At 40.5% G+C, this 12,430-nt stretch overlaps 1 protein-coding gene across 4 annotated transcripts in view; it reads left to right on the top strand.

Annotated features, from left to right (window-relative positions):
- The first annotated feature begins 7,376 nt into the window (after positions 1-7,376).
- LOC118358980 (pre-B-cell leukemia transcription factor 1) overlaps positions 7,377-12,430 on the top strand; it is an 83,612-nt gene continuing 78,558 nt past the window's right edge. For 3 of the 4 annotated variants that reach the window (XM_035737068.2, XM_035737065.2, XM_035737066.2), the window contains exons 1-2: positions 7,378-8,042; positions 9,384-9,457. In XM_035737068.2, the coding sequence (XP_035592961.1) occupies positions 7,858-8,042; positions 9,384-9,457 (259 nt within the window). In that variant the 5' untranslated portion in view covers positions 7,378-7,857. Of the gene's footprint in view, positions 8,043-9,383; positions 9,458-12,430 lie in introns of all 4 variants that reach the window. The other variant, XM_035737064.2, reaches the window with a different exon arrangement.

Here is a 12,430-nt window from a genome sequence, read left to right as displayed (position 1 = left end):
GTTGAGTGGGAAGTTAATTCGGTAGACGTTGGCTAGCTGTTAGCTGTTAGCTGTTAGCTAGCTAGCAGTGTCTCCTACGTTAAGGACGACAAATAGCTGGCGAGCTAACCTCGGTAAATTAAGATAATCACTCTAAGACTACACACTCTAAACTACACAATTATCTTGGATACGAAGACAGCAAAGACAACTATGTAGCTAGCTAACACTACACTAATCAAGTCGTTCAGTTGAGTGTAATAGTTTCTACGGTGCTGCTATACGGTGGACGTTAGCTATGTGGCTAGCTGCTGGGCAGTAGACTACGTTAGGACGACGAAATACGATAATTACGCAATTATCTTTGATACAAAGACGGCTATGTAGCTAGCTAAGAAGAAATTGCTAAGATTAGACAAATCAAACCGTTGTACTATAATGAAATGTAATGAAAAGTAATGAAAAGTAATACTACCTGCGGACCGAAGTGCGAATGCGACCGCTCGCTCCAACCCGGAAGTACTTCTCCCACTCCTCTTCTATTCTGGTTAGAGCCTGTTTGCGCTGTTCTGTGAAGGGAGTAGTACACAGTGCTGTACGAGATCTTCAGTTTCTTGGCATTTTCTCGCATGGAATAGCCTTAATTTCTCAGAACAAGAATAGAATCCTTAGTTTCAGAAGAAAGGTAGTTGTTTCTGGCCATTTTGAGCTTGTAATCGAACCCACAAATGCTGATGCTCCAGATACTCAACTAGTTTAAAGAAGGCCAGTTTTATTGCTTCTTAATCAGAACAATGGTTTTCAGCTGTGCTAACATAATTGCAAAAATTATCAACTTGGATGAGCTAACACAATGTTCCATTGGAACACATGAGTGATGGTTGCTGATAATGGGCCTTTGGTTTGGACAACAATGGAGGCCAAAATTGAACAGAGAGTAAGAGGGGTGAGAACTAGAGGAGGACGAGGAGGAGGAAGAGGAGGACGAGGAGGTGAAGAAGTAAGAGGAGGAAGAGGTGAAGTAGGATGGGGGAGAAGGAGAGAATGAGGAAGAGGAAGGGGAAAGGGAGTCAGGAACACAATAACTGATGAAATCAGAGCTCCTGTGGTTGACCATGTTGTCAACCATGGGATGAGCATGAGGGAGGCTGGGTAACGGGTTCAACCAAATCTGAACCGCTATACTGTTGCAGGTATCATCCGGATATTTCTAAATGAGAACCGGTAAGTAACTGTAAGTGCTGTAGTCTTACTGGTACAGTAATATGTATTGTACTTCCATAATGAGAAGGATCACTAAAACCATTCAAATGTTTTTACAGAACTGCAAGAAAACCTGTTTCTGGTGGAAGAGGTCGACTGTTCACCCCAGAGCAGGAGACCCACATTGTAAATATGGTCATTGCAAACAACTTCATCCGACTCAGAGACGTGCAGGACCACATTATGGCAGATAACACCATATTCCAAAACGTCAACAGAGTGAGTCTCTCTGCACTGTCTCGTCTACTGAAACGCAAAAGAATTAGGATGAAGAGGCTGTACAGATTCCCTTTCAAAAGAAACTCAGACCGTGTAAAACAACCGAGATATGAATACAGTATGTGCAGGTAAGCTATACTGTCCTATCATTGGTACTGGATCTGGAAGTGTATGGTGCTACATCATATTGCCTGATCCCTGTCATTTCATACTGTGCTACATTGTTTTGTCTTGTCTCTTTCAGAGAGTCAGGGAGCTAGAAGCAGATGCAGTGCATCATAAGCTAATATATGTGGACGAGGCAGGTTTCAACCCTGCAAAAACAGCAGAAATATCATCAGACACCGTGCCATCATCAACGTCCCGGGACAACATGGTGGCAACATAACAATGTGTGCGGCTATTAGTAAAAACGGCGTCCTTCACCATCATGCAATCCTAGACACATACAACACTGCACACATTATCACATTTCTGGATGCCCTCCACAACAGACTAATCCCTAATGACCAGGGGCCAGAGCATCCCAGGTACGTTATCATCCGGGACCATGTTAGTTTCTACCGGGCTGCTGTGGTTCTCAATTGGTTCACAGGTCACCCACTTTTCATCGACATTTAAGCCACTCAATCTCCCCCCATACTCTCCGTTCTTGAATCATATTGAAGAATTCTTCTCTGCATGGCGTTGGAAGGTGTATGATCTCCAGCCCCACAAACGCATGCTCCTTCCACAGGCAATGGAGGACGCTTGTTGAGACATCGGTCAAGGGTCATGCCGGGCCTGGATACGGCACTCCAGGCGATACTTCCCACGCTGCCTAGCTCAAGACAACATCGCATGTGATGTGGATGAAGTCTTATGGCCAGACCCACAAAGAAGGTAGGATGTAGCCTCATTTTTTCTGTCCTTTTTTTTCTATCCCAAATGTTTTTGTTTTCTTCTACTGCACTGTTGTTTGAGAGGAGTGTTAGAACATTTTGAGAGAGAAAATATATATATGTTTTAATTATTTATTTGTATTGACAGTGTGTTACGTTCGTAATACACATCCGTACTTTACACATTTGGGTACCTTTGTGTATGTGTGTTTACTACATGTATGACAAAACTTTATTGCAAACAGCTATTCCCTGCACACAGAAAAAGCAAAAGCCACACGTTTTTAATTTATACTATCAGTATGTAGTTGGTGCTTTCTGTGCTTATTGAAATGATGGTTTGTGTGTACTGTATTGACGCAACAACACCATTTATTTATTAAAGAGTTTGAAGAGTTTTTCAAGAATTGTTTGCTTTTGCAAGAGATGTATAATATTTTGCTGGTCTTAGTGTGTAGAGTTGTGCAAAAATAGCCTATTGTTTCAAAGATAGTGCCTAAGCACTCAGAAATGACTGTAAATAAGAATGTATTATTGGTTAATGTGTCTTGTGGCATAGAACAGAATAGAATAACATCAGCATATGTTTAGCTAGCTAAATATCTTGGCTGATAAGAGAGCTCAGCAGATGTTACTTAGTGTAAGGATGTCTGGTGCTGCAACAACATACACCCCCTCAGGTATTCTCATTATTCTCTCACTTAGCAGATGGCAGGAAAACTTGCTACACTTACCCCTTCTACATCATACATATTCTGACTTCTATTTACATAGCCACTGACTCACAGGCAGCTGAGGCGAGTAAGAGAGAGAGAGAGAGAGAGAGAGAGAGAGAGAGAGAGAGTGTGTGTGTGTGTGTGTGTGTGTGTGTGTGTGTGTGTGTGTGTGTGTGTGTGTGTGTGTGTGTGTGTGTGTGTGTGTGTGTGTGTGTGCGTGCGTGCGTGCGTGCGTGCGCACACAGCAAGAGATAGTACCAAGCTCAAGGATACAACTGCAGCTTGCTGGCTTCACCTGGGACTGTGGGAGAAGAGAGTCTGACATGTCACTGTCAGTACAGCTCAAACTTGATATGCTAAACAGCTGTATTCCAATGGGCTCAGCTCATTTGTATACTTTTGATTGTACTGTAAATGTTATTCTTGTTATAGTCAAGAAAAATATATGATACAGCACATTCGGCTTAGAACACTGTTGGGTTCTAGGGAACATGTCCGATTTGATTGAAAAATGAAGTGGTTTGTTACTCTAGACAATTTTTGCCTACGAGTATTCTATTCCATTCTATTCAATTCCTAAAAATCTCACTTTTTAACCTGAGTGCAAATCTAGCTTTCTGAATAGTACAGCATTGTTCACACTTTACTTCCACACTAGAGAGCTTGGCTCTCCCCCTAGCATCCTCCCTTAGCTGTATATGCCCACTACAGCAGCAGGAGGAGTGATACTAAAGGACTGAGGGCTGTGCTGTGGGTTGCGTCCCAAATGCCCCCCCCCCCATTCCCCATAGGGCTCTGGTCAAAAGTAGTGTACTATATAGGGAAAAGGGTGTCATTTGGGACAACGCCCTGTGCTGTGCAGCCTGGGCCTTAAGGGCACTTTTCAGCCTGGCCAGACGCACGCGGGCCTTACTGCTTGGCTGCGCACCATGGGTCACCGGCTTACATTAGGAGCACCCAGCCAAACCCAGCCATGCGGGGCCCTCCAACATACAGACAGCACTGTAGACCTACCTACCTGAAATACTAACAAACAATGTGAGAGCAGTGTGTAGTCTCAGTGCACCAAAAAGCAAATGTAAATTTGCACAGATACAATAGGCTATTCTAAATAAATTGTTACATTGTATCAAATTAAATATGAATAACATATGGCAATGTTGTGATTAAAAGGTTGCCTTCAATGTATTTCAGTGTAATCATTCTACTTAGTAGGTGGATTCTTCTTCTCTGGTGTTAATCTTTAAATAAGTAGGCCTACTTTATCTATGTAATAATTTTCCTAAATGAAGGGGATTGTCAATTGTTTTGATTCATGTAGGATACCTAGGCAACAGGGGCAATGAAATGGACTAGTGTGGAGAGAAAATGGAGACACGTCTGTGGTCAGAGGGGAAAAATACAGCAGACCTCTTGTGTCAACCACTATTATTTATTTGTAGTTCAGGTTCTATCCATCACATGGCTGCCACTGAACAGCCTAGTCTCATAGACTAGACGTAACATAGCAAAAGTATATCCAGGACACTCGAATTAGCATGACATGTTACATTTGGTATGGTTACATAAGACAGAAGTCAAAAACTAAAGGAGTTTGGGTTGGTCGGGTGTGTAACGAGAAAGTCTAGTAACCGAAAGGTCGTGTGTTCAAATCTCATCACGGAGAACTTTAGCATTTTAGAAACTTCGTAACTACTTACTACTTTTTTAGCTACTTTGCAACTACATAGCATGTTAGCTAACCATTCCCCTAACCTTAAACTTTTCACACGTTTGTCCAAATATCTCTAACGGTCGCCCTAGCGTGAGTTGTTTCATGCACGTGAAGTAAGAATGCACTCACCGTCCAAAATTTGATTGTTACGCATCAGGACAGTTAACACAGGCTACCTATTAATTATCTATAGGCTATGTTTCAACTTGTCAATTTAAGAATTATTTTCTAACAAGTTGTATATTCTAACAACAGTTTGAAATTAGGTGTGTTCCGCCTCCTCATTAATTCACATCGAAGTAGCCCATTTCAGTGTTAAGGACAGTTTATGTTTGAGGCTTACTGAGTCAGACAAACTTCCCTCTTCTAGAAGAGCCCTTTCCCATTTTTTCTGCACATCAAGTATGCAGACATTTGCATAATCTTGCACGAACTGGCACATTTTATGGCTGGCGCTCGCATTGTTGCATTGTTGTTTTCTTTACAAATAAAAACTTTGGACATGCGTGCGTTCCTATCAAAATAAGTGCCTTATTTTCTGTATATCGTGTTGTCGTTTGTACTGTAGCATACAGTATGTATGTATGTATGTATGTATGTATGTATGTATGTATGTATGTATGTATGTATGTATGTATGTATGTATGTATGTATGTATGTATGTATGTATGTATGTATGTATGTATGTATGTATTATGTATGTATGTATGGAGAATAATGTATTTATAGTTTTATTCACGTTTTCAAGTACTGGTGACACATAAGGCATATTGCATAGATTGGATTGGACACCTATGATGTGTGTAAAATACTTTTTGGGGTATTTTGTTGCACTGATTATAATGAGCTAACGCTAAGCTATTTGCAGGCTTTGTGTAGCGCCATGTTTATTGACATTATACAATGCATTCTGGGTGTCACTTAAATATATGTCAGACCAAAGATGTTATAATGAGGTGAGGGAATGGTTCACTTACCTTTTGAGTAAGCTTCCAGAGGTGAATGATGGGATGTGAAGGATCCAGAGGTCAGATTACCTTTTAGAAAGTGTTTGTTTAACAATGTTGAGCTTTGATGTGATGAATTATAAACATGAATTGATATTAGCTAAGTCATTTTGTGGTTTCTGTCAGACAATGATGGGATGTGAAGGATCGTAGACGACACACCCCCTTCAACATGCATACTGCAAACTGACCAAACTCATCTCGTCTCCAATTATTATCTTTGGTTGAAGAGGAAAAAACATGGCGGTGCGCACAAACTACCATTGTCAGATTACTTTAGATCTTTTAGAAAGTGTTTGTTTCGAACAATGTTGAGCTCACCCGTGATGTGATGAATTATAAACATGAATTGATATTAGCTAAGTCATTTTGTGGTTTCTGTCAGACCAAAATTCTCTAAATATGACTGCTTATGTTACGTCAATCTTTCTTTAGTTAGCGCTAGGACTAATGTAGCCTACATCTTCCGGTTTGGATGATTGTGTATGCTGTAGCTACTTATGTGAATGTCTGAACATTCCCAGCTAGCACACTCGGGGCACTCGGCTGGGACTTCATGTGTTTTACAAGGATATGTTTGGCAGCATGAGTGAAGGATGCTTTTTTTTTGCGAAATAGGAAGCCAATTCTAGATTTAACTTTGGATTGGAGATATTTGATGTGAGTCTGGAAGGAGAGTTTACAGTCTAACCAGACACCTAGGTGTTTGTAGTTGTCCACATATTCTAAGTCAGAACCGTCCAGAGTAGTGATGTTGGACGGGCGGGCAGGTGCAGACAGCGATCGGTTGAAGAGCATGCATTTAGTTGTACTTGTATTTAAGAGCAACTGGAGGCCACGGAAGGAGAGTTGTATGGCATTGAAGCTTGTCTGGAGGGTTTTTAACAGTGTCCAAAGAAGGAATAGGGTCGCTTCTAGGCCGATTCCTCATTGTTAGCTGCGTTGCATCCAAAAATAAACTGGTCACATTCAGGACATAACTTTGTAAGGACTGTGATTGTGCAAAATGTTTCTGTGAAAAAACAGTGTGGCTAGCTCAAATGCTCACTCAATCAATCAATCGAAACTGGACGTTCTAAATAAGCATTTTAATCATACCTGGTTTGAGCGTAAGCTGCAGGGACCACTGTAGAATGATCACACCCGTTTGTTGGTACATGTGAAAAGGTTAACCCTCCCCCTAACCTTAACCTTTTAACCTAACTCCTAACCTTAACCATAACCCATAGCCTAGCTAACATTAGCCGACTAGCTAACGTGTTCCACCTAGCCACCTAGCTAATGTTAGACACAACAAATTGGAGATCATAACATATCATACCTTTCGGAAATTCACAACACTTTGTAGGATTTGCAATGCGTAACAAATCATACGAAATGCATTTCTTAGATTAACGTACATAATAATACGAAATGCTCTGAAACCAGGTTGCTCCCCGTGCTTGCATGTGGCAACATCTCCTGCATCCCTCCTTCACACAGCGCTATGATTGAAGTTTCACGAGAGGCACCTCAAGGTGGGGCTAAATGGTCTCTATTCCCAATCATTTCGCGTAGGCGGAGTCTTACTTTCATACTCTAGCTATGTGCTGCCTTTCAGTGACTACCGTGCGGTACTGTAGCCTACTCAGCAAAAGCAAGCGGATGGGATAAGTCGAAATAGCTTGCACTTCAGGTTTCCAAAACCCTCATTCGATACCGCCCAGTCTCTCGGAGAAAAAGTGATTGTGTTTCGGGAAGACACAGGCTCTGACACATGAAAGGAAAACGCATACAGATTCCAATGTTGTAGTTGAAGACAGTTTATCTTTTCCACGCACAGTCTGATCTGCTAAAGGGAGTATTTCATATCAGATTTCACGTTCAGTTCTGACCAGCTGGGAGAGCAGAGAGAGAGGGAGAGAGAGGGCTTGTTTCTCTTCCCCTCCGACTCTGGGTCTTGGAACTCAGGAGCGCAGGAAAGCGAACCACGACGTGGAACCCTAAACCTGTGTAGGCAAGATAAAACGTCCGTCAGAATTTGTTAAGGATTCTCTTTTGCGAGATTGACAGAGGTGAGAACAAATAGATCGTAAGAGATGGACGAGCAGCCGCGGTTGATGCACTCTCATGCGGGAGTAGGGATGGCAGGGCATCCCGGCCTGTCTCAACACATGGAAGGCACCGGAGGAACGGACGGCGATGGGAGAAAACAGGACATTGGAGACATTTTACAGCAAATAATGACCATCACAGATCAAAGTCTAGACGAAGCTCAAGCTAGGTAAGGTGCTCGGGACCTACCTGGTCAAAATGGACAGCGATTCGTTACGGCAAACTACTATATGCATTCAATAACGATGGATAATAAGACATTTCAAGAAAGTCAGATTTGTAGTGAAAAATATTATATTGATGAATTGAAAATAATTCGGTTTTCGCGCCCAACAGCCTACAATAATGATAAGCGGGCAAGCGGGCATTTGGAAAAATGATGACATCCAAAGTGCACCAGTTACTAAATGTACACTTTGATGTTCTATTATTATTAATATTTAGAAAACAGATACTTTTTCTCCTGACTTCCATAAATTGTACACAGTAAAATTGCAGCAGTTTAGCCTACAGGCTGCAACTATAGATTCAAAGTGTTTTCACACTACTAACAAATCAATAAAGACTCGCAAATTTAACATCTCAAGTTTGTGCATGCGATTTGTCATCAAAATAACAAGCATCACGTTGATTGACAACATCATCAGTTTGATGAACTTTTGTGCAAACACCTCTCTCTGTCACTCCAGGCACAATATAACTGATAAGGCATAGCCTTAATCTAATATAAATCGATACTAAACTATTAGGTTATAATTTGTTATTTACATGGAAAATACAATGGGCTATTGATAGTAATTGCAGAAAATAATTTGCATCCTGTTATTGGATATTTTGTTGACTCAGACGCTAAAGAGAAGTGCTCAGACGGGCACGGTGCGCGTATTGTATGTGTTTACCCTACACAGTCGAGGACGAGGAGCAGAGAGGAATCTGTTAAAATGCCATGAAACTCTTTGGACAACATTTTCCGCTGTCGCCTGTTTCACTACAATATACATACATGACTGTAATTTATACAAAGTCAACAACCAACAAGACATATGATCATTTTTGACAAAACTTTACCTTTCTAAACAACAAAAATACATCTTCAAAGATATACATTGTTGTTGATATTGTTGCTCAATCAGTCCATAACTCAGCATGATGTTTTGCATTATATTTTTAGGCAGTAACAAGTAACCATATATTCTAGTTTACTTTCTTTACTTGCGTCCAGTAATAATAATAATATTAATAACAATAATAATAGGCCTATACATATTAACTTGTCATTTTTAAATAGTACATATGCTATTTTGCTTTTGAAATTAAGCATGCATATAAAAAACACAGCAGGCTCTCAAAAAAAGGTTGATGTGATGCGCAATTGTATCACACAATTGCCAGTCTCAGTAATTTGCGGCCCATGCTTCAATAAACCCGTTATAGCATACATATGTTTTTAAGATATAACACTTTTGTGATTTACGATCATTTTTTTTTTACTTACTTTGTTTTGTTTTAGGAAACACGCCTTGAATTGCCACAGGATGAAGCCTGCTCTCTTCAACGTCTTGTGTGAAATCAAAGAAAAGACAGGTAGGCCCAATGTTAAATAAAGTTATCTACTGGTAAGGTTTTGATTGCACTTCAAATATAGACCTAGCCTGCACAATTTGAAGGGGAAACTATTTATACTATTGGCTACAGAAGCCCGCGTAAAGGGGATATATTGTATGCGCTCTGATGCGCGCAAAGGACTCATAAATGTCTTCACCGAAAGCGCGTTTTACAATTCACAGCCATTCCTATCCACAAACTTGTTGCAGGACATGCATGATTGTTTTTCGATGTGCTTTGAATTACATATAAGGTATACAAATGGTTTATTATACTTGTGTTTTTGCCTTGTGTTGTCGTGTAATCCATTTTGTGCTGTTACACACTATGTAGGCCTACAGTCAGTGCTACTATATTGGAAATCCTTATCAATTATTGTGTCAAACATCTGAGCGCTAAATTACCATCTGCATCATCATTTTTCCCCCTTGTGTGTTAGCTGTCAAGTCTCTCTGCTGAGTGTGTCTCATTTAATTCACTTGTGTCTGTTTTTTTTCATTTGTCTGTGCTGTTGTGAGAGACATTGTCGCCAGAATAATTTCACCAAGAGCAGATGCAGTGACATTAGGCTTAGGGAGAGGCATAACATACGTCCTCTTTCCAGAATACAAACCCCTTTTCCCTTGACATTTCTGAAATTGGCACAGATAGAATTCAGCGTTGTTTAGTGTGTATATAAAGTACTGTGCCTATAGAAAGTATACACTCTCTTGAACTTTTTTCACATTTTGTTGTGTTACAAAGTGGGATTGAAATATATTTAGTTGTACATTTCTGTCATTGATCTGCACAGAATACTCCATAATGTCGAAGTGAAAATGAAATTCTACAAATGTTCACACATTTATAAACATGTAATGACTAAAATATAGTTGTTGCATAAGTATTCACCCCCTTTGTATAGGCAAGCTGAAATGAGTTCAAAAGTCACATTTGGCTTAACAAATGACATAATAAGGTAGATGGACTCACTCTGTGTGAAATAATAAGGATTGACACCAGTGGCAGTCAGTGCCGTTTTACATTAGCGAGGCCAATTGTCTTACGAGCATAGTCTTATTTCTATTACATCATATTGGATCACAGTCATTCATATTCCATTCACCCAGCTCAATGTAACACCGATAGGTTTAGGTTACTATATGATACTTGAGTTTGCCCTATACCCATCATGTGGTTGCTACAACCTAGCCTACAAATTAAAGTTTATAACGTAGGTGCACAGGTCCCGAACCAAATTGGATGAATCAAGGTGACGGACAATGGGGCCTTCTGAGTGGCGCAGCAGTTTAAGGCAATGCATCGCAGTGCTTGAGGTGTCACTACAGACCCGGGTCCGATCCTGGGCTGTGACGCAGTCGGCCGTGACCGGGGGACCCATGAGCCGGTGCACAATCTGCCCAGCTTCATCCGGGTTAGGGGAGGGTTTGGCTGGAAGAGATAGCCTTGTCTCATCATGCTCTAGCAACTCCTGTGGCGGGTCGTGCGCATGCATGCTGACACCATCGCCAGTTGTATGGTGTTTCCTCTGACACATTGGTGCGGCTGGCTTCCGAGAGTTAAGCGAGCAGTGTGTCAAGAAGCAGTGCAGCTTGGCAGGGTAGTGTTTCGGAGGACACATGGCTCTCGACCTTCGCTTCTTCCGAGTCCGTATAGGAGTTGCAGCGATGGGACAAGACTGTAACTACCAATAGGGGTGAAAAAGGGGTAAAAAAAACAACTGCACAGACTATTTGTGATGTAAATTGAATATATAGTATGCTTATTGGTCATAGTTTGTATGCCAAAAATTCCCGGATGTCGTACTACATTCTCCAAAATACGAAGTATACCAACAGTGGACGCTATTTCAGTGCTTTTAGGGCCCATAATGCAATTCTTCAGAAAATGGGCGTGGCTTCACATTGTTTTCAAATTTGAAGAAAATTGCAGAAAATATGCAGCCGAAGTACAACGAGAGCATATACAAATGAATTGCTTTAACTAATTATGAGAAAAGTTAAGGAAATGTTGAGCAATATAATAAAGTAATGCCTTTTCAAATAAGTTACCTTACACATTATGTTGGCTGACAATTTGTTTGCTACTCTATCCTTACGAACCACACAACATATCATTACAGCAGTATGTACCGATATGTTAGCTAGCTACGTAACGTTAATTGGCTACTAAAACATCAACTTACAAGCATATTAACTATATGCTATCTAACTAACTACCCAATGTTTATTGACATGATTATTCCCGTCATTCTTAGCTTAGCTGTGTGGTATAGTCGTTGTGTGTTCTCAATGGACATTCGGGTGCTTTCTTAAATTCACTCTGACTATCTACTCTGATTTCAGAGCACTCTCGTCTGAGTGTGCCAGAGCGCAGAATAACTGATGATGATTTCACGAGCGCTCAACACCCGTTGAACATGCCCGGTGTCAGTAAACGTCGGCAAAAAAGCGTAATTCAATTGTTGCCAGCAGCACAGTTACAGCAACACTCTGGATCAGTGGTGTAAAGCACAAAAATACTTTTAAAGTACTACTTATTTAGTTTTTTGGTGTATCTGTACTTTACTATTTATATTTTTGGCAACTTTTACTTTTACTCCACTATATTCCTAAAGAAAGAATGTACTTTTTACTCCATACATTTTCCCTGACACCCAAAAGTATTAGTTACATTTTGACAGGAAAATGGTCCAATTCACACACTTATCAAGAGAACATCCCTGGTCATCCTTACTGCGTCTGATCTGGCAGACTCACTAAACACAAATGCTTCGTTTGTAAATTATGTCTGAGTGTTGGAGTGTGCCCCTGGCTATCCTTATTTTTTTTTTAAACAACTAGAAAATTGTGCCATCTGGTTTGCTTTATATAATGAATTGGAAATTATTTATACTTTTACATGTACTTTTGATAGTTAAGTACATTTTAGCAATTTCATTTACTTTTGATA

The sequence above is a fragment of the Oncorhynchus keta genome, chromosome 26, assembly GCF_023373465.1.
Source record: "Oncorhynchus keta strain PuntledgeMale-10-30-2019 chromosome 26, Oket_V2, whole genome shotgun sequence".
NCBI lineage: Eukaryota > Metazoa > Chordata > Actinopteri > Salmoniformes > Salmonidae > Oncorhynchus > Oncorhynchus keta.
The sequence above is the reverse complement of the archived record's forward strand: the minus strand, read 5'-3'. Positions and strand labels throughout refer to the sequence as shown.